Source organism: Girardinichthys multiradiatus, chromosome 1 (genome assembly GCF_021462225.1).
Source record: "Girardinichthys multiradiatus isolate DD_20200921_A chromosome 1, DD_fGirMul_XY1, whole genome shotgun sequence".
NCBI classification, from domain to species: domain Eukaryota; kingdom Metazoa; phylum Chordata; class Actinopteri; order Cyprinodontiformes; family Goodeidae; genus Girardinichthys; species Girardinichthys multiradiatus.
This window is the reverse complement of record NC_061794.1, coordinates 22,071,422-22,097,151: the sequence shown is the minus strand read 5'-3', so window position 1 is coordinate 22,097,151 and position 25,730 is coordinate 22,071,422. Positions and strand designations below refer to the sequence as shown.

The 25,730-nt window shown below is 42.9% G+C and overlaps 1 protein-coding gene across 5 annotated transcripts in view; it reads left to right on the top strand.

Annotated features, from left to right (window-relative positions):
• Positions 1–25,232, top strand: part of samd11 (sterile alpha motif domain containing 11) — a 62,998-nt gene extending 37,766 nt beyond the window's left edge. For 4 of the 5 annotated variants that reach the window (XM_047362855.1, XM_047362880.1, XM_047362871.1 and 1 more), the window contains 9 exons: positions 406–495; positions 4,642–4,806; positions 10,306–10,459; positions 17,215–17,327; positions 18,210–18,288; positions 18,417–19,195; positions 20,953–21,086; positions 22,636–22,746; positions 22,980–25,232. In XM_047362855.1, the coding sequence (XP_047218811.1) occupies positions 406–495; positions 4,642–4,806; positions 10,306–10,459; positions 17,215–17,327; positions 18,210–18,288; positions 18,417–19,195; positions 20,953–21,086; positions 22,636–22,746; positions 22,980–23,264 (1,910 nt within the window). In that variant the 3' untranslated portion in view covers positions 23,265–25,232. The remainder of the gene's footprint in view (positions 1–405; positions 496–4,641; positions 4,807–10,305; positions 10,460–17,214; positions 17,328–18,209; positions 18,289–18,416; positions 19,196–20,952; positions 21,087–22,635; positions 22,747–22,979) is intronic. The other variant, XM_047362864.1, reaches the window with a different exon arrangement.
• Positions 25,233–25,730: the final 498 nt, after the last annotated feature.

The window sequence follows — 25,730 nt, the reverse complement described above, 5'->3', positions numbered from 1 at the left end:
GCAGTGCACACTAGTTAGGTCAGAGACTTTTGTTCCAACATCTGGAAAAAGAGGAGGAGAGGATAGGTGATAAAAGTTCAGTACATACTGATGGATAGAGACATTGGAGAAATCACAGGGAAACAGAGCCCTTCCACCTGCCTCAAACAGAGCAACACATGTGAATTAGCTGGAAAGATCTGTCATCCTCAGCCGTACTGGTTTCCTCCTCATCACTGACAACAGGCACATCTCCAGCTGCCCGTGGCTTGCTTCACCTCCTCCATTTCACTTTCTCTCCAACCATCACTTTCTGCTTTGCATTTCCACAGCAGCAGCCATGTATGCAGGTACACAGCAGAGCACAGTATCAGCACCAAGACCTCTCTTTTGTTTCTGACCGCTCATTCTGTCTTACATTCACAGACGACCTTCTAGGCAAAAGGAGAAGCTTCTCTCCCAACAGCAGCGAGTGTCCCTCTGATAGCAAGAAGTCACGCAGTGTCTCTCCAAAAGGTAAGATTTATATGTCATAAAACCAAAGTAAATGTGCACCTTTGGTGGAGGGTACAAGTTTAGACTTGTAAAGGGAATCGGTGAATATTGAAAAGATGGCAGAACAAAGAAAAAATTAACATCAAGAGTAAAGCAGCTGCTGCAAAAAAATCTATGACTATCAAGACCAGGGCGTTATGTGTAACAGCGGTTTGCAGAAGTGCACAGAGCAAGTCTATTGTTTAATGTTCCTTCCTGTTGGAAAGGAAAGCAACTTACAGCAGCTTCACAATCTAAACTATTCCTTGAAATCCACCAATCACAGATTATGTGGTTGGTTTCAGATTACTGATTTTGTGAAGCTTTCACCTGCCGATAACAATTTAAGATTATTACAATTTCCCTAAAGAACTTCAAATTACAAAATTTTTCTTATTGCTTATGTTAAAATGACAATTGAACTCATGTAGGAATATAATTCAGTAACATAATACAATAATTTTGTCACAAACAGTTCAACATTAAAGAGCTCTGTCTTCCTACAAATATAGGAAAATCCCGCAGGGATTTAACAATTAAAACTAAATACTTCATATTTTCTCCTTCAAAACAGATTACAGCTCTCGTACGTTTTACTATCATTTTTGCAATTTGCCAAATCTCAAGTTTTCTGTTTTTTATGTAAACATAAAGAACATCTGTGACCAACTTAATATTTTAGAGAAAAAGCTCTGATTTACTGCTAGGTGATATATTTTTACATTATTCGTTTATTACAACTATTCAAGAACCTTAAGAAGATTTCTTTCATGATCTGTCATTGTAACAGGAGCAGAGGAGATGTCACACTGTGTGCGAGAGAACAAGCAGTCGTTACAACACTCTGCAGTTTAACAGGATTTCACTATTATTTCAAAACAAAGACAATATCAGAATTGACGTTTTAAACTCTTTAGCACCTTATATCAGTGAATAGCATGATTAGCACAAGTAGTGCCATTAACATTAATAACTGTAAATAACTCTTTATTCCCTGTCGTTAGCAGAGATAAGAGATTTCCAACAGATTGCCATTCCCTACAAATCCAGCACATTCCATAAGAGCCATAGATGCTACAATGAGCTAAAACAGCAACTTTGCTCCAACAGATTCAGCCTTCCTGCAATCTGCTCTACCAGTCTCCCTTCCTCAAAATACAGTTTGCTTTCTAAAAGCTTCTTACTCCTTTTGTTCTTCTGACCTTCACCTCAGTCTTCTTTCTGTAGTAACAACTTTCACGTTGAGCTATGTATGATGCATTCACTGATTGTGGGAGTAAAAAGATCAGATTTTTTGTTTACAACCTGCCAATCACGGCCAGTCAAGTATTAAATCATGTGTAAACTCCTTCTTTTATTTCTTTCTCATGTGGATTACTGAGCTTGAGTTACAGATTTTTACAATTTTTTAGTGCAGCAACTTTCCACTAAAGATAATCTAACTGCTTTATTGTGCCATATTTTGGCGCTGGTTTAAAATAGCATCCTTGGCTGTAACAACCATCTCACCTTGGTTAAACTACAACGCCTCTGTAGTGCTGCTGTCCCACCTCTGTTCTCTATTATTTATACCCCCCCCCCCCCCCCTTGTGTGGTGTGAAACTAGCCACCCTGTGTGGGGCCATTGCAGCCACAGAGCCCCGTCCCTGTTGACTAGAGGAAGACCTCTCGGCTGATGCATTATACAGCAGGCGAAAGCTCGGCGCACATCCTGTCCTATCAAACATGCACTCCACAAACTCACTCTGATGGTTTTTGTGCAGGATTCATCACATGAAAGTGTGTAAGAGGACGTGAGCTCCTGTTGGCTGCTCTTTCTACCCTCTGCCCACTGGGTGATCTGTGACCGGCTGCAGTTCTGCCTTGAGACTCTTCCTCTGTGTATAGAGGCACTCATTCCCGGCCATTATAGTCTTACTCAGACACACCCGGCCGCTTCTAAAAGATGCATAGGGTTAGTTATTGGTTGAGAGGGAGCGTGTTTGTTTAGTGTTGTGTGTGTCATTAGTGCACTCTGCCTCAGCTTCCTTTCTTTAGGCAAATGAGGCGTGTGTGATTTTATTTAGCTTCTCGTGGAGTGTATGGATTGCTTTCTTGCTTTTAAATCCCACATCCTCTGTACAGACTTTGCATACATTCCCCCTTTGGTGTATCATCACATAAAAAAGGGTAGATAAAGCAGACCTATTTCCTGTGCAGCATCTTTGAAAAAACGAGGCTGATGTTGTATTTTAACTTTTAGCTCTGTCCACACCTAAAGCCTGACTGGACACCTGTTGGAGTTAGATTTGCTGGTTACGTCTACTTGCTGTGAAGTCTGGCAAAAGACGCTATCTTTTAATGACTAATGCAGGTAAAGAAATAGACTAGAAGAGAGTCAGAGAGAGAGCAGCGTGTGGATGGAGCCATGCCGCTGTGTAAATGATGTCTGTTTTCCTTTCAGCTGCAAAGTCGGCACCCACCGCTGTGTTTAGAGGGAAGGAAAACTTTAGACAAGCACAGACTAGCACACACATATGCACGCAAACACATACACTTTAGGACCTTGGCTGGATTAGCAGGAGCTCGGCGATGGAGACAGAGATGCTTGCGTGTTTTGCTTCCTTCCCTCAGCACCTCCACCTCCGCTCCTCAGTGCCACTCCTGCTCGCCTGCCCGGGGCCAGACTCAGGTTTCAATAAGGAGGAGGAGGGTAAAAATAACCCCAGCTTTCCCTCTGCTTCTCCCTCCTCTGCCTCATCTTCTGTCTCCTTCTTCTAACTCCTGAACCACCTTCCCTTGTATCCCCCACCACCTTCGCCTTAGATCATGTTACTATTGACAGAACGGGGGAGGAGGGAGGTCAGAGCGAGAAAAGACTGACAGCTCTGTGGACATCATAGACAAAATCATTTACACTGCAACACTTTGATGCTTTCTCATACATTTTATTCTTATGGTTATTTGTACTTTTCTTATTTACAATTAAAATCTAGTCTTGCATTGTGGGTGCTTTGTGTCAGAGAAATTAGGAGTTCACCATGGGGTTAGTCTCAGAATGTTATCAGTTTATGACTGTGTGTATACCTTCATGTGAGGGGGGCTTCCTATCCTTTTTGATGAAAAATATGTGGAGAAACTTTTCGCTAGTAACTGAAGGAGGCTTCAGTCTTAAAATAAATACTTAAAGTACAACATTTTAGGCTTGGAAACATTATTTATTGTATTTCCTTTTGCTCTTTTTAGTTTCTCCTTCATCCGGACCTTTGAGAACAGCACAAGTTTGACTTTGTAATTAAAATGGATCTTTACAGCCAAAAAAGGTGCTAGAATAAGCGTTATCCACGTTACAGATGTCAAGGAGCTGGTAGATTTTAAAGAATTAATTAACAAACAAAACAACATTTCCATCATATTATAAAAATTCATTTTAAAGAGATGCTAAAGAAAGTCCTGGAGTTTTCTTCTGTAGTATTTAGTTAGACAGACGTGTCCCTTCCCCACATGTTGCTGTGTAATGCTGGTCACCTGGCTGAAAGAAGGCTGCAACACTTTTCTCTTACAGGAAATGTTCAAGAATGTTAATTAAACTAGAAAATCTACAAAGCTGATTCTAAAAAAACTGAGAATCGAGATGGACAGTATAGAGTTTTGAGACCAATTTCTGATCCCATTTCACCAGCTGATTTCTCTGTGCATTTCTAGTCTGGAATTTTAAAATGGAAAATGTGTAGGAACCCTGTTTTAGATATGAAGACTTATTTTAATGTTTTAAAAAGAAAAAACTTGTGTTGCGTGTTTTCACTGTGACTTACTGGAAGCTTAAATCTCAATAAATTGTGGATTGCTAAGAAATGGAAGTATTACATTGAAGAACATTTCTTTTCTAGTTTTAGATGAGTTATATTGAGTGCATTTTGAGTGGTCCTCAGATGTTTTTGTTAATCAACAACAAATCTTTCAAATATGTGATCACTGATTTTAATTCAAAGCCATTAACTTGTAATTGTTCATGAACCATGAATCGTCTGTAAGACGCTGTTCCAGTAACGAGTTAATTATGGTGTTGCGTCCTGGTTCTTTAATCCTAAATGTATTTTCTGATGACACAGAAATTGTCAATGAGTGAAAACTCTCTCCTGTTTCCAGAAAACTCCCAGAGTCCCGTGGTTGAGGCAGGCAGCAGCCACGGCCACATGAGCCCCGTGGAGCATTACAGGCGCGTGATGTCAGCACTCAGTGAGCAGGGATCCTTTGAGGAGCAGCAGCAACGCCTCTACCAGCTGGCGAGCAGTATGGGTTTACCCGGCCACGGTAAGTCTTCAGGCTCTGTTATTTTGTTATTCTGTGGAGTCAGTGGTTGTCGTCATCTTCTCTATCATGTCCAACACCTCAGATACCATTATGCACAGTTGACCATTCATTTTCCAGAAACAGTTAAATGTAACTTTTTGTCTAGTTGACCTTATTTTGGTGAAACTAGAAACTTAATTGAGACTCTGTGACAATTTCCTGTTGAATGACTTCTTTAAAAAAAAGTCTTCCATCGGCTGTGACCAATCCACTGACATGCAGCGCAGCTTTTTAACCTCAGTCTGTAGTGCTGTGTTCAGAGCCATGCGGTATGCTCTGCTACTCTGCTGCCATGGTAAAACCCAGGCCTCAAATATGGCTGACATTTCTATTTTTGGTGCTTGCCCACCCAGCATCAAAGTGTCACTCTGGTTGATTTTTGACCACCCTGACGCTCTGCTGTTAACAACACCCACAAGCCCTCATATGAATCTGTGCCACAAATGGTTCAGGGACTCTCATTGGCTGCCAGCTGACTCACTTTGAATCTCCCAGCAAGCAGGAAACCAGCAGCATGTTATACATTTACTTTTGTCTACAGACAGAAAATAGAAAATGGTGGTTTGATCAGTTTGCTTGTTTGTATTTTCACTTTTCTTTCATTACATGTCAACATTTTCCTTGAATTCCTCTAAAAACCCTGCCATCAAATTTCACAAGTTTTATGAAATCTTATCGCTGCAGCAAAATCCAGTCGATGTTTTGCCCAAATTCTTGTTGATCTACTTTAATTTTTATTTGATTAGTAATGATTTTTAATGCTAGCTGCAGATCTAGAGGGAAAGGCCTATAAATGCTTTAATTGCCTTTTCTCTGTGTCGTGGAGGATTTACAGGCAAAATGCATCACATTATGAGGGTTTTATGGCTTGGTCTAATCACTGGCTTCCTTTCCCAGAAGCCTTGGCGGTTTTTGTCCACACCCTTTGGTGCTCCCCCTCCTTTCCTGATTTTACAGACAGTTTATACTTTATATTCTTTTATCCAACAAACATTCATTCCACTGTAAAAATCTGCCTCCAGTGTCTTGAAAAGGTATAAACACCCCTTGGACTGTTTTTCATTTTGTCACAATAAATCCACAGACTTTAATGTATTGGGATTTTATGTAATATACCACCTTGTAAAAAGGGTGAAAACCATCAATCGTTTTCTTTCCACTTCGCAATTATGCACTATATTGAGCTTGTTGCTTCAAATTCCAATAAAATACACTGAAGTTTGCAGTTTTAACATGACAAAAGGTGGAAAAGTTGAAAAAGTATCAATACTTTCACAAGGAACTCTGTTTTCACAAGCCTCGATATAAGTTCTTGGTCAAATTTCTGCACAGTGACATGCAGTCTGTGTGCTCACATCCTGTCAGATCCTGCAGGAGCCTTAGGCAGCACACTGGGCAACTTCCTCCAGATATCTGAGGACAGTTTATTAGTTTATTTACAAGACATGTTAGTAGACTTCCTGTTCTCTAATTAACAGGTGGAGCTTGATAAGAAACTGACAGCTAGACACAGAAGATGGGACAAGGGAAGATGGATGTTTTGTCTCTCAAGAGCGAGACCTTCTTGACATTGACTTGGTCTCAAATAAGCTCCCCATGACCCCTTCCTCTGTACTCCCCTTGGGCCCCTCATGTCTCCTATACATCTCCCTCTCAAGCTTGCTCCTGCACCCGTCCTCCTCCTCCTCCTCCTTTTCCTTACCGCCAACTCTCCCTTTAGCCTTGGTCCCCGCAGAGCATCCTTTCATGTGTTTGAAGTGTAGGGCACAGAAAATGAAAGTGTGTGTGTGCACGAAAGAGGCGGGGGTGAAGAGGATCTCTGTGTGTGCATATGTCTGGTTGTGTATGTGTGTAGGTGCAAGGTGTTGTTTGAGAAGATCTCGTTGGACCTGATGGGCAAAAGAAGAGTAGGGGGGTTGCTGGGTTGTAGAAATGGCCAGGAGGGCTTTCCCTCCCTCTTCACATGATGAAAGAAGGATGAGGGAGAGGGAAAGTAAAATGAGAGGTGGGGGTAGAGATCCAGATGAAAGTAAGAGGAGGAGAAGGATGTTTTGTCTCCTGCAGTTCGGCTCGACTCAAAACGCGAAGCATCTTTAGCATTATCCTAAAAAAGTAGAGAAAAGCCAAGTATGTGATTGGTCAAAGAACAAAACCGTTTAGCGTTACAGACTCACCGCATATTTACAGCTGCTCGGGCTTAGAAGACTGGCAGAATGCCCTCCTCGTGAAAAGATACTTAATTTTCTGGTGCATGCAGAGTTTTAGCGGATGAATGTTGGCTTTTGTTTACCTGCCAATCCGCGAAATTCATCACTAGTCCAGCCAAGCTGTAACAGCGCAGCATTCGCCTTCATTCTCCTGCTGAGGAAAACCCAGCTTAACTAAGGGGATTTAAGCACAACTTCAGGGATGATGGTGGAGAGAAAAATGGGATGGCACAAAAACTAGGACTGTTTTTTCAAAATAACTTAATGCAAAGAAAGAGGCCAGTGAGTATTTATGTGTTCTCAATTAGGACTTTAATTTGTAATAAGAGGGACACTCGTCCTGTGTTCCAGCAGCTGCAACACGAGACAAGAGTTTTAGTTGGAAAATTAAGCATCAGAGTACCTACTCTGTGGACTGAAACACACACAAACTCACTGAAGGGCAGAGCCCGCATGACCCTGCTACTCTCTGTTCACATAAAAGAGAAATAAATGGAGGGAGAAAGAAAAATATGGATCCAGTGTTTCAGTGAGGTTTTATAAGGATACACAGGATAAATATAGATAGTAATAACAGGTGAAACTGAAGAAATAAAGGCAGTTATCAGTACACAGTAACAGCTTCTACAGGTTTTAAAAGTGTTGCTTAGAAATAAATGATCACTACTTACCTGTTAAATTCAAGTTTTCAGTTCTTGTATCAGAGCATGTCAGCATATTGTGCTGGTTGTGCCTAAAATGAGAAAAGTGGAGTAGAGTAGAAAAACAAAAGATCTAACAGCTCTTTAAGAACCATCTACAGCAATAGAAAAGAAATCTAAAAAAGACGTGACGCAGGACCTGAGTTGATGCATCATCCTTCAACTCATCATTTGCTGTAAATAATTTCAGGTTTTCAGCAGATAGCTCCATGTTGCTGCTAAAATCCAATTTAGCTCTGTCCAAATGTTAGTTTTGCTATTTTACAAAGCATGGTGTCTAAAGATTCAAATTAAACTAGTTAAGGGTTTTTTATGTATAGAAACAATGCATAGCACACAGTTCCATAGAAAGTATGTTTGGACCAGAACTTCTGTTTTTTTCCCATCTCCTGTATCATTACAACTTACATTTTATACCTGTTACCATTTAGCATTTATAGTTTGTGTTTATCATGTAATATTTAATTTGATAAAAAACCGTAGAAATCAGTTAATTTGCTCATCTTTCCAAACTAGCAGTGAGTTTAAGATTTAAAGCTGCATGTTAACATTTTCAGCACCTAAAGCCCAAAGTTAGAGGAGTAGACTGGATATGGTCAGGATGCCTTTGGGTGTGCTGCAATGATTCTTTTTAAATCTGTTGCTTGGAGGATGTTGTAAAGGTCCCATACTAAAAATTGCTAAAGCATCCCTTTAACAAAGCCAGCCATGCAAAATAATTGGTGAGATGGGATTGTGACCACAACAAACTCAGAGGTCACCTGTTCCTCCCTGTCACAAGTGCACAACAGCCCAACTGTGTGTGTGTGTGTGTGTGAGTGGGTGTGTTTGCACGCTCTGGGGCTTCACTTCACCTCTCATCCTTCTCTTATCTTTCTCAGCCCACCTCTACCCCACCACTCCCCCCACACACACACCCACACACACTCTTGTCTGCCGCCAGCCAAGTCCCCTGTGGCCCGGCGCAGCAAACAGATCGATACACCGGAGCTAGGCCGCATTAATATCTGTCGCTTCACCCCCCACCACCACCACCCCGGCGCCCACTCAGCTGCTTCAGTCCACACACGCACACACAAAACACACAGTCGGGCACGCACTAGCAGGCACCTAAATCACACAGACACAAAAAAACACACGTCACACCCGTACCGGCGGCGGAAATGGCCCCTAGCTCCCGAGAGATCTGTCTAATTAAAAAAAGGGTGGTGGAGGGTCGGAAGGGGTGTGTGTGTGTGTGTGGGTGGTGGGGGGAAGAGTGGATAGATAGAGGCAGGGAGCGAGAGGGAGGAGAGAAAGAGCCGGATGGATTTTTCTCTCATTAGAAGCCATGTCTCCTGGTGTGGCCTGGCCTGGCTGATAATGAGTCCTCTTTTCCTGCGAGGGAAAAGAGGAGGCCGAGGGACCGAAGAGGTGGAATGAGGTGAGGGTTTGAGGGCAAGAGGTGGAGGGAAGGCAGGGACGGACGGTGGGGGGCACGATGATGGCAGGGGTGGGGAGGAATAAAAACATTGTGTTTTTGTTGTGTGAAGCTGCTTTTTTGTTATTTGTTCAAAACAGATTCTGAATTTCGTGGTCGATTTCTGATCTCTGTTTTTTTTGAAAGGTTTTGTTCTGCAGATACCAATTTTTTAAGCTAATTGCAATTTTATTTAAGAACTATAATATGAGAAGATACAAGAACAGCATATTAAATATTTTTCCGAGCCTTACTGCTGTGAGGGTCATCAATTATTTACCATAGGATCAGAGGCGAAATCACTCTGTGTGTGTGGTAAAGCAGTAGCTGGAAAACACTATTTAGATGCTAGTTTTACTATTTTAAAGTGAAGATGAAATGATGGCAGAAAAAAATGTTTACTGTCAATAGCATGTTTTATTAGTGACTAGCAGGATTGGTGCAGCCGTCTCTGTGTGCATTACCAAGAGAATGTAAGCTGCCAACATGTCCAAATCCACCATGTTCCTTCACTGAGGTTGACGACTCAAAAGCATAAAACAGAGAAACTTTGATGTATTCAATTTAACCTTCCTGTTATCAGAGGGAAAATGTGGTATTTTTTACTTGCCAGTCCCCAGTCAGGCTAAAAATCAGCCAGTTCCAGGCACCAAATGATTTCTGCTCATCTCTACAATAAAATAATCAGCAGAGTTTCTCTTGAGTCTTCTTTGTGTCTTTATTGGCTTTTTATTTTGTATGTTCTCATATTTACTCAAACATTTTTTCCTGTTTCTAAATGTGAATTAAAGGATGGGCTTTTACCACTATGTGCATAATGTATGACCTTTGTACTCATGGGTTGACCTAAGTATTTATGTTAATTTGTAGAGTTTTTAACATATGTTTTTTTCAGTAAACTTTTTGCATTCATTGCCCTTCAATCTCTTGCTAAAGAATCAATAAGGCATAGCATCATAAATTGGTTAGGTGTTGTTCATGAACTTTAAATCTTCCACATTTAAGTCAGTACAGTAGCAGCATCAACATGAGCCTAAGACTATAAATCCATCCAGATCTTTATCATGTCTCTGTGCTTCTCCTGTTCCCACAGACATACTGCGAGCTCGTCAGGAGGCGCTGGCTGCAGCAGTCAGGAATCCCGTAGCCTTAGAGGCCCACCTGCCCTCAGCGGGCAGCTCTTCATCATCCAGCCAGAGACGGAAGCAGGGTCTGCCGCAACACCGGGACGCGCATTACACCGACAGGTAAACACCTGCAGCCTTTTCCAGCTTACAATACTAGAAACGTTTGTCATAAAATAATAAATAAATTAACAGCAAATCCACAAATTGAGTGTGGAAGACCTGAAAGGGTTAATCACCTGTCAGTTTTCATCAATACCCTGTTTGCAGTTTCTTTTATTTTGTCTTGTTTTTTGAGAAAGATCTGATCTCAGGTATGGCTTTTTCACTCTGCCCAGTTTCCACATATATGTTTAAACTAAGGATCCAGTAACATCTCTGCTACACCGCTGTGGAGTTGCACGCCTGCTCTTCCTCCCTCTACCCCCCACCCTCCTAGCGTTGGCCCCTACGCCTCCCAAACAAATCCAGGGGCAGCGGGAGTGGGCGGGTAATTGCTTGTCGATTATTTATGTGGCGCGGGAGAGGCGGGGGATCGATAATGGGCCGGCGGTGCGGCAGCAGGGGGTGTGTGTATCTTTGTGCATGCTTGTGTGTGCGTGAGAGAGGCAAAGAGAAAGATTGGTGAGTGGTAGGAGGGGGAAATGAGCAGGAAGCAGATCGGCCAGGCGCTGTGTGGTGCAGCTCTGGGAGACAGTGGGGGTGTATACATTTTTGTGTGTTATACTGAGCAGGGGGGAGCTTAGTGTTTGTGTGTGTTTATTTGTTCCATTTTATGAGCCGGCACTCTTATCCGTGCGTATTAACTCTGGGTTTGTTTTTGTGAAGATGTCTATTAATTTATGTGTGTGTGTGTGTGTGAGGTTGAGAGGCCAGTAGTGCAGTGTGAATGTAGTCGGCGAGCCGCGCCTGTTCTCTGACAGAGCACTGAGTAATTAGCCACACAGGACTGAGGAGAGTTAACCAGGCCTCAGCGTCCATCCATCCATTACTGTCCAAATCCATCCTCACATCTCCCTGTGAGCTCTCTTTAACCCCATCCCTCTTAATACGTGCTTTGGAGTAAATAAAAAAAGATTGATGAATGAGGAACATGTAGAACCGTTCAGCTGGGTGTTCTCCCTGTATGTAATTATCTGTTCACTGACCATTTGCTGTTAAACTGGCATGTTATGGCTCTTTACATTATTTGGCCCATTATCATTAAGGTTAAATATTTTTTATTATAAACTCCGATTCGCTGTAAGTTTTTAAAAGTTTAAGGCAAATAGCAAGACTTTCTCATAAAATCAAACTCTTTTTAGGTATAGTTTGTCACCTACAAGATCATGGTCAGTTTTTCTTTTTGTTTGCGATCAAGTTGTAAAAGCTTTGTGATCGAAAAAAACAAGCTAACATACCCCTGATGACATCACAAAAGGCAGTTGAATGTCTGCATTTTAGTTTTTTTCCTCATCTTATGGAAGTGAGTTGCATTACAGTCTTCAGAAAATAATATACAATATGTGCAATCTGAGCCTTTGTATTTCTGTTTATCCCTAAAATTCATGAAAATACGTACTTGCAAAGAAAATCTAAGTGAGACGCCACATTTTAAGTGCATGGGTGGGAGTTTATGTCCAGCCCAAGCATGCTAAACACCAAACCTGGATCTTTGTACCGTTTCATTACCCAGTCCAAATATTAATTTGTCTGTAAGCCTCACTGTATTTCTAGGCTACTACAAGCCACCAGTTGACCTTTGCATTAGTTCTGTCAAGAAGTGACAAACTCATTTGGGCGGTTCTATAGACAGAGCCTGGACCAATGGATTGCCCTCAGGCCCGTTTTACATTTGTAAGGGAGGATGTCGTCCTTCAGATGATCATTTTACATTTAGAGATTAGCATTGAAAATAGATTGTGAAATAAATGTATATAGGTGCGTATAGTGATGGCATCCATAGTGCACATTATGGATTTTTATTCTGGTATTTGGAGGTGCTGCTTTTGAAACACTCGCACTCGTCGTCTTCTGCTTCATCTGGGACAGGGTCGCAGGGGCATCAGACTCAGTAGAGACTCCCAGACGTCCCTCTCTCCAGACACCTCCTCCAGCTCCTCCAGGGGGAGCCCAAGGCGTTCCCAGGCCAGCCGAGACACATAGTCCCTCCAGCGTGTCCTGGGCCGTCCCCTGGGCCTCCTCCCGGTGGGACGTGCCTGGAACACCACTCGAGGAAGGCGTCCAGGATGCATCCGGTATAGATGCCCGAGCCACCTCAACTGGCTCCTCTCGATGTGGAGGAGCAGCGGCTCTACTCCGAACTCCTCCTGGATGGCCGAGCTCCTCACCCTATCTCTAAGGGAGTGCCCGGCCACCCTACGGAGGAAGCTCATTTCAGTCGCTTGTATCTGGGATCTCATTCTTTTGGTCATGACCCATGAGTCATGCTTCTGAAACATTTAAATAATTTTTGAGTATTGAAATTCAGCAACAATATATCAGCATATTTTAATCTCTATTAAATAAGGGATAAATCTCCCTAATTACGTTGACCAGGCTTCTCTGGTGGTTAAATACTCCCAAGCACTTTGAGTCTGTGGAAAGTTTTGGACTATGCCTTTTTTCCATCCTCTTGAAGAAAATCCAAATGACACAGCGTAACATATTCTCTGAGCTGTATTATGCATTCACCATTGTATTAATAGTTTAGGGAAGCCCCCCTCATGTTTTAACATGACAATGCTTCTCTGTGGGGTCTATAAAGAAATGTTCTCTCCAGCTGCATCTCTGAAGTTCAGCTCTAACATGTAGAGAAAAGCATCTTCAGCCTGAATCATTTTAGTGCCCATATATTGGATACAAGATATTAAGCAGCAGAGCTTGGGTTTAAAGTCTGCATACTCCTGAGTAGTTTGAGTGTACCAGCCATCCACCAAAGAACCTGAGTAAGACGTGGGGTTTGCTTGAGTTAAAAGTGAAAAGAAATATGAATGAATATAATTGCCTAGTTAAAGTAAAACAAAAACAGCAGCAAATGAAAGCAAGTGAGCGAGAGATGGAAGCTTTCTCCTCTCTAACTCGCTCCGCAGCTCACCTTTCCATCAACCCCTCATCATTGATTATCTGGGGCCCATTAGGGCCCATTGTTAAAAACAAATCATTAGGGCTGCTCGATAGGCTTAGAGCCTGGCGCTCCATTTGTCTGGCCTTAAATGGCACTAGGCTCACCAAACATGTGCAAAGCAAATAGGGGAGGGATGGAGAAAAGTAAAGAGAGACCGAGGAAGTAGAAAACATGGGAGCTAAGAAAGGGGGTGAAGCAAAAAGAAACTGTGAGGTGACGGAGAGAGATGAACCAAAATAGAGAGTAAGGAAATCGAGAGTGTGAGATAAGGGGAGAAAGGGGGGTGGGGGGAATGCAGGGAGAGACGGAGATAGAGGGAGGGAGAGAGAGCAAGCGTGGAGGGAGCCTCATCCATTTTAATGAGCTTCCTGTGTAAATGTGTTCCTGCGGAGAGGGAGCCGAAGGCGGCCGCGCGGCGCTCCTAATCCCCCCACGCTTCAGTCATTAAGGGCAGCCCTTCACTCACACACACACACACAAACACACACTGCGCTGTTGCAGGATGGGACCACTGTCGTCGTTCTGACAGGTCGCCACACACCAGTGAATTCCCCATGAGCCTGTGGCCTCTCTGCAGGGAGAGACGCCCAAAATCCACTGATAAGAGTTCTGTGTGATGATGAGTCCACCCGGCACTCTCTATTTGCATCTGTGCTTCTTTTTAAACCTCTTTCAAGAAACACTAGGTGAATGTTTTCCCTCATCTTTTTATAGCATGCCAGTGGTTTGCAAACAAAATGCACAGAGTGCTAAAAGAAAACCACAAACTCAGAGAAATAAGTGCACACAAACATGTGGGCATCATGCACCCAATACACACATACTTGCCTAATGTCTGCCTCTCCTTCCTCAAAATTGCCTCCTATAAAAGGAGGAAGAGAGGGAGAGATGGAGGAAAGGAGAGAAGGGGAGTGTCGGGCACACTCTTTCTTTCTGCTCCCTCTTTTTCCTCCCCGTGATTAGGCCTAATTATGGTGGCACAGACGCCTGGCAGCCCCAGTCATGCAGCTTTAATTGACCGTTATTCATCTGCGGCCTAACGCTAGGCAAAGGCGGCGCAAGGAGAGGGAAGAGAGAGGGAATATCAGAGAGAAAGGGAGGGGATGTGATAAGGGGCTAGCATGCGGGAGCCATGGTGGGGGTGGATGGGAGCTTTGCGGGCGCCGTGGCCTATCCTGGTGGAAGTGCGCGTCGTGGGGTTAATTGCTGGCCCTGAGGGATTAGGCCAGGTGATTACACACTGGGCGGTGTAATTACATAAGCAGCGGCTAACGGGGTCCTGGCTAGTAGCTCTGGGGTCACGCGCCGCAGCCCTCACCCAAGATTAATTGGAGCTGCCACTGGAGTGCGAGGCACCACCGGAGAGTACAGTTATACGATTAGTATTAACATTTCAGCGACAATCGATGACGCATATTCACACACAGCTAACCTTCTCTCCCTCAATCTCATCTGCCTTCTCCTGTTCAGCATGTGTTTTTGCACTTCTTGCAGTTCCTGCCTTTTAGAGAGGAGGGAGATTGACAGGCGCTGTCTAATTTGAACATCGTCTCAAAACATCTGCGGTTTATTGCGTGCCCATGTTGGTTTTGACTTTGTTTTGCACAGCTTGTTTCCCATGTATGCTGTTGTTGAGCGGCAGTCACACACAGCTGAGCACTGATTGGTGCGATGGAGGCAGAAGCTTGGTGGTTATACGGAGCTGGAAACTGAGCCCAAAGAAGGCGAAGGAGATAGCTGTGGACAGCTTCATCATCCACCCAAACCTCAAAACCTCTCAAACTTGACATCTGCTTTGGGTCAAGGTTCATGTTGATCATTCCTGTGACAGCTTCCCACAGTGGCTTGCCTCTTGAGCTTTTTCACATTTTATAGCTTTAAAACCACAAACTTCAGTGTATTTTATTGGGATTTTATTTAATAGACAAACACAAATTAGTGCATGATTGTGAAGTTGAGAAAACAGTTATGGTTTTTCCAAGTAAAAATCTGAGAAGTGTGGCGTTCATTTGTATTGAGTCCCTGAGTCAACACTGTAGAATCACGCTGATCTTCAGTAACAGCTCCCAGTCTTTTAGGGTACATATCTTCCAGCTTTGAACATATAAAAACAGTGATTCTTCTCCATTATGTTTTACAAAAAAAAAAAAGCACCATCACTTTGGAAGATCAGTTTTCAAGTTTTGCCAACTTGCCACAGATTCATAATCAAATTTAGATCTAGACTTTGACTTGGCCATGTTAACACTTGAATATGCTTCAGTCTCTGGTATGTTTAGGGGCATTGTCCTAATGGAAAGGGGCCTTCCACCCCAGTTTCAAATCTTCTGCAGCCTCTAACAGGTTTTCCTAAAGGATTGTCTTGTATGTAACTCCACCCATCTTCCCATCAGTTCTAAGCATTTTTTCTGTCCAGAATTGTAGTTTCAAAATAATAATTGTCAATAGTCAAAAGATTCTCCAACTTGAGCAGTGAATCTCTGCAGCTCCTCCACTCCTACCATAGGTCTGTTGGCTGCTTTTGTAATTAATGCTCTCCTTTCCTGGCCTGACAGTATATGGTGGACGGCCATGTCTTGGTAGGTTTGCAGTTTTATAACCTAACCCGGCTTCAAACGTCTCCACAACTTTCCCCCCCAAGACCTGACTGCTGTGTTCATGTTAGTTTACTAGTGTTCTCTGCTTCTTAACTGAAGGCAGAAGGGTGCCCTTATGTTTGTTTAGGGGGGTGAGAGCAAAGGAGGCCAGGTATAAATACACTTTGGAGATTTGTATTTGTAAAAAGGTTTAAACCATTTATCATTTTCTTTCTACATTACAATGACACACTACTTTGTGTAGGTCTATCTCATGAAATACAACTTGAAATATATTATTACAATTTGGGGTTTTAACTAAGACAGTGTGCAAAAGGGGTGTGATTACATTTGCAAGGCATTGTCTGTGCTTTGTCCCTTAAAAAGGTTCCCGTTAGCTGAGGAGGATGAGAGTGAAGAGAAGAAAAGGAGTGAAAAAGGAAGGAGAAAGGGAAATAAGTAGAATAAACAGACAGGATGACGGGTTGGAGCAGGACGATACTTAAAGGTGAAAGAGGAACAAAAAACTGTAAACAAGACTTAGATTTTCTTAGGACACAGAAGTATAGAGATGTGAGTAAAGACCAGGGGGAAAAGATGGTTAAGACAGAAAGAGAGGGAGAAAGGTGAGAGGAACCTTTCCCCCTCGAGGAGAACAAAAGAAGATGGCAATAATGGAGAGGTCTTTTCAGAACAAGAGGTTGCAGGATGCTCAATCTTTTCAATGCAGTCGAGAGAGCGACGGGGAGGGAGACGGAGCGAGGGCCGTTAAAAAAAGGGGAGAGAAGAGATGAGTGTTAATTAGAAGGTCCTTCAGCCCGTGGCCCCGGTCAAGACGCAGGGGCCGCTCCAGCTGTCGGAGCATGACACACTGGCATTGTACATTCAGCCCTCATTATGTGTGCACGAGAGGCTGCAGGGGGAAGGAAAGGCTGCCGACCAAGGCACAGCAATGGCCAACGGCGGATGCTGCGGCGTGACAAGACTGATGAGGCACTGGGGCGACATGGGGGCCTCTGGAGTGCCCCTGATAAAAATACACTGCATACATTTTGGTTTGGAAGTGAATACACACTTCTCCCTTCTCTGAAACTCAGAGCACAGAGGACACTTCTATTGGTGAAGGTGTTCTTCAGTTAAATACACTAAGTAAATCCATTTATGAACTAATGTCTCGCTTTTCTATGTGTCCACAGAGAGCTGTCCCATCCTCCACCCCTCCTGTCCCCTCCAACTGGTCCTCACGTCACCTTAGGCCCTCACCTGCGGCCTCCCTTCCTGGGCATGCCTTCCCTCTGCCAAACTCCTGGTGAGTGCGCTTCGATTTTAGTAAGAACAAACTTTATATGGCTCCATGTCGGACCCGCAGTTTTATTTACAAATCTTTTTACCATTTCCAAAAGGATGCCATTTTAAACTCAGTGTGCAAACTGTGCCCCGTGGGCCATTTGTGCCCCCTGGATTTTTTTTTTTTTTTTACAGCCACCAACTGCAATCCATAAATAGTACAAATGACACTTTTTTTTTATTTTTAAGGTAAGATTTTCTCTAGCAAAGCAAAATTGACCTAAAATAGAAAATGTTAGGTACAACACAAAGTATGCGTCTTTTATCAACCAAGTGTTTTTGTTTTCATTTTAATTTCATAGTGAATGGCACAAGTCAAAAGCAGATTTGTGCAAACCCATTACTTAAATCTGGCTAAATCAAATTGTTTTTGCAGATAGAGTGACCCATATTCCATTCTTGCTGCAAAACATAGACAAATGAAAATTTCTAGAAAAAAAAAAAAAAAGGAAAACAATCAAACTTTAGAAAATGGTTTACCTGTTAATAAGACAACAAACAAGCAATGAGTTACAACAGATTTTTCTACAAAAATCAGACTAAGAATATTGCATAATTTGTTTTTTTATTGAGCAAAGTAAAAAAAACAAAAACGCAAATACCCCTAACTTGGGCTGTGATCACTCTTGACCCTCCAAACCACAACAGGTGCCGTGATGTAGAAAAAAAAAGAAATCGCTCTTTTTCATTTCACCTCAAAGCGGTCATAATGTTATGCCTGATCAGTGTGAAGTAGCACCAAAATGAATCTAAGTGCAGGTATTTTATTGCTCTAATTGACCTTTTAGCACAATGTTGTGCAAGGAGGTGAAATTGCATTTCTGACGTTTAGTCTCCTCACCAGGTTATGGCTTTCTGCAGCCGGCCCAAGCTGAGATCTTGGCTCGCCAACAGGAGCTGTTAAGGAAGCAGAATCTGGCCAGGTGTGTTGCTGCATGTAATAATAAACAGAGAACATATATGTTGAGTGTATAACTACAGCTAGAGCAACTTTATGGTGCGAGCAAAAATGTTTTGTTTCATTAAAGTCTCTATTTGTTTAACTTCTCAGACTTGAGATGTCTGCAGAGCTGCTGAGACAGAAGGAGTTGGAAAACCTCCACCAGCACCAGCAACGACTGCTCAGCTCAGACCATCTGGGAGCTCTTCCTCCAGGCCTGCCCCCTGACCACCCGGCCCTGCGGAGTCTCCACGACATCCCAGAGGGACACCCCCTACGCGAGGAGCTAGCCCGCCGATCAAATGCGATGCTGGTGCTTCGCCATGGGGCCGCCACTCCCCTCCTCACCCTCAACCAGCAACAACAACAACCAGGGGCATCTTCCACACCCAAAGACATACAGGTGCAGAGCTCCACTGTAGGGCCAGATGCCGAATCCAGAAAGGCCAATCGAAGGGAAGCTCGGCCAGAGCTTCGCGCTGGGGATCACAGAGGAGGAAGAAATGACAGGGGAAGGGAAGGAGATATGGAGGTGCACAACGAGGAGATGAAAGACTCAGACAGCGAGACAGAGATGAGCGAAGAGAGGCAGGAGGGCCTCATTTCCAAGCCCAGCAGTAAACCCAGGGAGAGAGAGAGAAACAGGGGAAAGGAGACTGGAGGCAAGGCAGGGTGTGAGAATGCCAAGGACACCAAAGGGAACTCGGGGAGGCTGAGTGCCTCCAGCTCAGCAGATACCGAGTCGCCTAGTCGCAACCTTTTCACCCCTGGACTTGGCAAGGCTGATCTTAAATATCATCTGCCACCGGGGCTCATTCCACCGTTGCCTGCTCTTCACGCCCAGTCGCTGCCCTTTGGATTTCCCTACGCAGGCCCTTACTTTCCTGCGGGTGAGAGCCCCCAACACACACACACACACACACACACACACACACACACACACACACACACTCAGAGGTGACATGTGAAACCCATTAGCATCACTCTATGTGTGCGTGTCTCCCGTGTGGCGACCTCTACTTGTTAGTGGCCCTGTCTTTGACCCCAGAATGACCCACGTACACACCCCCAGCAGCAGAGGGGGTAGGGGCAGTTTGTTGTGATAACACACAGGCTGGCTGCTTCTGGATCAGCAGCAGCAGTTACAGCATTTATTCAGCTGAAAGTAGATGACAAATAAGAGGATTTAAACAGGAAAAACAAGATCTGCATAATTTAAGCAAAGGCTGATATGAGACGTATTGATATGCCATGGTTTTACAGGAATTATAAAAAAAACAAAAAAAATGTTTAACATGATTTAATTGCTTTTTTTTTTAAAAGCAATGATTACTCCCACTGCTGCAAAAATAATAACCAGAACTGCACCAATTGTGCTGTAAACAAAGCTGGAAATACCGATTCTCAGGTTTCTTTACGGTCTGACCTGCTGATTTCCATTTTGATCGATTGTTTTTTTTGTTCTAAGGACTAACATATAAAAGGGAAACATGTACTACAGCTTCTTTCACTGACGTAGTAGCTTGGAATCCAACAGAAAATGGAGGAATTGCAAGATTTAAGGCTGAAACAGAATAAAGATGAATGTAAAAAAAATCTATAAAAGCATCCATTATACAGTAGGTCCTGATCATGGTCATCCAGTTATTCATGGATAGACTTCATCTTTGAGTAAATTTCTAGATGTCTGGTAACTAACATGTAATTAACTCAGCATGTATTTGGTAAGTTTGTTTTAGTATTGGCTGAAGAATGTGGGGGTCATTTAACGCTGTGACAAAACTGAAAGGTTGGGGACACTCATCCTGGGGGTTGTGGCGCTCCTTCAACTGGAATTGAAATCAAAATAATTTATGATATCTTGTATTCCATATTAGTTATTAACTTGCCTAATTTATTTTTTGTAATTCATGCAGGTCTGACGTTTGAATCATGGCCTCAAAAAGACTTTTGCAGAAACCCTGTTAAAAAGCATTTGATTGTTTCATCTTTAATTGTTAGTTATTTGGCTATAGATTTTATTTTATTATATAGATTTGAGCAACAGAACTCTTTCAATTTAGAAGTTCACCACTTTTTTAATTGTGCTCTTTATGGCGTACCAGTGGGATTAAAACAAGCTGATCTTAAGTGGTAATTTAGTCAGGCTATTTGCTCAGGTAGCCAGCCTGCAGTCAGCTGTTTAAGACATGCCACTCTTAGCTTTCCTCCTGCAGTTTTTAAACAGTGTTACAATAATAATGATGCTTGGCACTCCTTTAGTTTCCACAACATGCCTGTCTGTGTTACCATGACTAGAATTTGTTTTTTAAAGAGATGGAAAGTGTAAAAGCCTTCCTTCAGCCAGCTGACCAGCAGTGGTAAACAACAGGTGGCAGTGCTCCATATAGCTGGTCACACCATCACGTTCTCTGGCATCTCACTAAATGGATGTTAAGGTGTAGGAACGGTCTGAAGGAAGGTCTGGTACATTGGTACAAGGTCTGCCCACATTGACTCCATCTTTTCATCCCGTTATTGGGCTTTCTTCTTTAAACCCACCACAGCTTAAGAATTGCAGATTTGGACGCATGATGCAGCTGTGGGCTTGCTACGTGTATTTACATAATTGTTGACTGACTGCTGATTTAAAAAAAAAACTTTCCAGGCTCTTTGGGGGGTCTTTTCATGGACGGGGAGGACACAGCCACGTCAAATCCTGTGGAGGACGTCAGCAAGTGGAGCGTGGAGGATGTGTGCGGCTTCATCAGCAGCCTGGCAGGATGTGCCGAATATGCACAGGTAAGAGCACAGGGAGGAGGAGATAGAGGCCAGGGGCAGGCTAATTACCTTAGAAGAAGAGTATTAATAACATCACATACTCAATTAGTGTATTTTAAAATGAACATCCTTATGTTGAGGTAGAAATAACAAAACTGCAGGTTGTTTTCAAGGTTGCTGTGGATGTGTGCAGGTGCATGAATGGTCAAGCTCTCTTTCAGCAGGATTTGTGTGCAAATGAGAGATCAAGTGTGATTGTACCACTAAATCAAATGTATGTATAAGCATCACCTGTCCAACATGTTTATAGAACCTTGTAGTGCTTGGTGTGGTGCGTTCAGTGGTGGAAAGAAAGATCCAATCTTTGAGTTTCCGACCAACTGATCGCTGATCAGGGCAGATTAAGCTCTCAGGATTTCTACACATTTTTCATGTAGTAATTGCATTTCTCCAGTCCTTTATGTTCATTTAAAAATACAAAATATGAAACATAACCATGTAATTATGGCAGCTATTTGTAGACGGTAGGATTTAAATATCCTGGAAAGAACTGGGAGGAAGGAATAATACAAAGAGGAAAGGACAAGTAAGAAACGAAGGTACAACACACAAAAAAAAGGATGCAAGGAAGGAAGGACAGACACAAGAGGAAGGAAAAGAAAACATAGGAAGGACTTGTTGAAAGTAGGGAGGACTTTATGAAGGAAGAACTGGTATATATAAACGAGGACACAAGGGAGAAAGAAATGAAGGGCCATGGGAGGAAGTATAGAAAGAAAGTACAGAAACAGAAGGAAGCAGAACATTTAAGCTAGTGGAACAGGGAATAAACTCTGGAAATAAAATGTTTTCATACTTATCCAGATCTGGAAAAAAGAGCGCCAACCCCCAGACTTTTCTGGACTGTAGGAACTCAGGGCTTAACATCGTCCCATTCCAGTCACCAACCGATTTAATCCTTATTCATTTTAATGAGGGAAGGATTTGAGAGGGTTTCCACTTCTTCCACCATAATACACAGCTAACTGACAGCCCTCAACAACATGTAGGGGAGGGGAAGTCAGAAGACCAGAATAGCAATAAAAATGTTACTGGTCTACTTTTAAAGCAGGTAGTATAACTGTTTTGAACTTAAACTACCAGTCAGGAATTACTGCAGCGATTTAAAACTCCAGGAACACTTTTAAAAGGTCCAGCAGAAGGCAATGAAGTAGTTTTTTTTAAAGTTAAATAATTCCCTTCACTTCAAACTGAAATATCTAAGATAATATGGTCAATCTGCCCTTCAAATGATAGCTGCAAAATTTGACTATTCTTAAATTTAAACAGATCTTGATCAGTTTTTACAGGAGGAATGTCTCTTTTTCAGCTCCCGTGACAGTAATTTAGTAAACAAATTACTGTCAGATCAATGGAAAACTACCAGTCAGCTATAACTCAATTACTCTTCACATTCTGCATTACTGTTTCATCCCTACTGTATAAACACTGATGGGTGTGTGAGGTTTTGCGGTAGAAACGGTGTGTGTGTTTGTCGGGGCTGTGGCTGAAGCGGCTGTGTCTCTGCCAGGTGTTTCGGGAGCACGCCATTGATGGGGAGACACTGCCGCTGCTCACTGAGGAGCACCTGCTCAACACCCTGGGACTAAAGTTGGGGCCTGCGCTCAAGATCCGCTCACAGGTACACACACCACACACCTGCGAGTGTGTGTTTCAGTGTGTTAGAGTGGAGCTGAGTGTGTATGTTTCTGTCCTTAGGATAACTACTAGCTTAGCATAGCGTAGCTAACCCCCCTGAACTCGCCTGCCCCATAAACTACAGCCTCTCTTCTTCTCTCTCTTAAATAAAGTAAAAAATCAGCGACATGAAGCTAAACAAGCTGTTCTTACAGTCGTATGGTCTCTTCTCAACAGGTGGCGCGCCGCGTTGGCAGGCTCTTCTATATGACAGGATTTCCTCTGGCATTCCCGTTTCCACCTTCTGCTGTGCTGCGCCCCCCAGATCGGGATCGAGACCCCCTGACTGCGGCATCTGACACCCCTCTGGCCCTCTCTCTGTCAATGCAGCACCGCCCCACCTCAACCAGCAGCAGCTCCTCTCCGTACAGCGGCCCAACTGCGGGATGCTCAACTCCAAAACAGGAAAACGGCGCCGGCTCGGCATTGGTGGGAAGATACGAGGCTAAAACCCCCTCGTAGAAGTGGACAAATGGAGGTGAGGGAACTAGACATTTCAATTGAAATCGATGGGGAAACAGACTGGAATAAGAGACTAGTGGACAGTGTCTGCAGTGGCTTGGAGACCAGCAGAACCCAAAGAAACTGCGGTGGAAAGGAGAAATGCGAAGTGACAGAGGAGCAGAGAAAGAGGAGGAAAGGGAGACAGCTGGTCACAGACAGGCTGCCAAGAAAACGAAGCAGAGCCCAGCCACAAGACGCGACATTCTTGCAAATCAGACAGACACTAGCGGAAACTCTGCTCTCCTTCCTGGGCAGAAGGAAGCTCTCCTCACTCACTTTTTGTTTCTCCACTATCCATCTCCGAATCTGCTTTACTCTGCAGAGCCTAGGAATTAAAAGCAATGCGTCTCCCTTCCCGACCATCTCCCAGAGGCAAAGCAGCAGCATCACCAGGTCTTCATTGAGGCTAAAGTTGTAGCTGAAAAACCACCAGATCTGACCAGATCCCTCTTATATCACTGCAACTATGCATTCCACTGTCCTGATACCAAAGATGACCGGATGTGTGGAACAGGAACTCATCATCTGTTTCTTTTTGCATTTATGGTCCTGCAGGGGAATGCTAAGCTTGGGCCTCGTACTGTGGACTCTTGAGGTAGAGCTGTCATTTTCTGATGTTTATCAGGAATGTGGAGGCCTTATGCATATCAATAAACTAAAGTATCAAGTTCATTTATTTTAGTAATTTGATTCAGAAGCTGAAAATCATATAGATTCGATAATTACAGTGATATACTTCAAGTTTATTTCTGTTCATTTAGATGATCGTTATAGCTTACAGCTCATGAAAACTCAAAACATCCATTAAAAAAAAAAGTTTGTGTATTACGGAAATGTGGGGCTACCGATACGTATATCCGTGTACCGTTCAGGATATTTGGGCTCCTTCTGCATGAATTACTGTATCAATGCGGCATGACATGGCTGCAAACAACCTGTGTTTCTGCTGAGGTGGAAGCCCAGGTTGCTTTGATGGCAGCCTGAAGCCACAGATTCTCTATTGAGTTAAGGTCCAGTGATCCTTGAAACAGCTTTTGGTACCTTTAGGTGGTACTTTTTTTCTTCCACTTTATTTTCCATGACCCTCTCCTAGTAGAGGGTGTCAATGACTGTCCCCTCTATGGTTGTGATATGTCTTTATTGGTCTTATAAAATCTAAAGTTCTGAAAAAATGAATTATGGGTTTTCATTAGCTGTAAGTCAAATTAAAAAAAAGAACTATTTAAATAGATCGCCGTGTGTAATGAATCTATACGAATTCCAATTTTTGAAATTACTTTTTGCTGATATTCTAGTTTGTTTTGATGTACCTGTAGTGGACGGTTTGAGGCGGAGCGACACTTATAAGAAATGGAGAAGCCTCAGAGGGCGTCTACAATGTCATTGTATATTTGTGTTGACTACTATAAAGTAGGACCGACATGCAAAATTGTACAGAATCGCGCTTAAGATGAAAATATTCTGGTGGTACTTACACTTTTCGTTTAACGTAGTTGCACGAGTAAGAATTTCTTTACTGACAAATGTGACTTGCTGAACTTTGGTGGTACTTTTGTTCATAATATTCTTTAAAAAAAATTTCAAACAAAAAAAAAAGATGTTCAAATGCAAACCCAGCATATAAATACGAGGACAAAAATATTTATAGCATTTTGATGTAGTAGATAAAGGAGATTATGATATGTATTAAAATCAGCCCTTAAGACGGATTCCAAAGATACTTTTACTTTGTTTTCTCTTGGTTGCAGGGAAAAAAAAGGCACAAAGCTCTTAATGCAAATGTTTTGACTTTCTTATGGATTTTTTTTAACTATAAAAAAAGCAATGAATTAATAAAAATGTTCTCTAGATTTCCCTTCAGAAGTTTTGTTTTCATCCTATTTTTCTATTCACCACACAGGTGAAATAAATCCTAAAGAAAAAATACACTGCTGTCTCTTGTGTGTTTGAAGCGTTTTTCTTCTTGTTTGTGGTTCTTCTGTAAGGATGTGCAGGGCGGGGGATGAGGTATGTGCTCTCCTGGTGTGTGTGAGGAGGAGGGGGAGGTGACCCGTGAGGGGCACAGTTCAGGTCAACACCAGCTGTTGAAGTGTGAGGTTCAGCCGCAGGCCAAGGCCTCCCTACCTGTGGGGGCAAACCTGACCCTCTCCGTACACACACACACACACACAAAGCCCCACTCGTACTTACCTTCCTCCTTCAAAGCACCACGCTGTGTTAACTCTGGTGGGACTTCCCTTCGCTTTAGGCGAGCTTCTGCAGCAGAAGCTTCTGAGTTTGCTGATATCTAGTGCAGAGAAAACGTGACGTGGAGTTGTTTAAATTAAATCCCTGCTTTGTGGAGTTTAAAACAAAGCCACCCTGCATGGTGAGATGCATGCGGTATTTGTGCAAAATCACCTTCGGTTTAGTGGTGAATTTGGG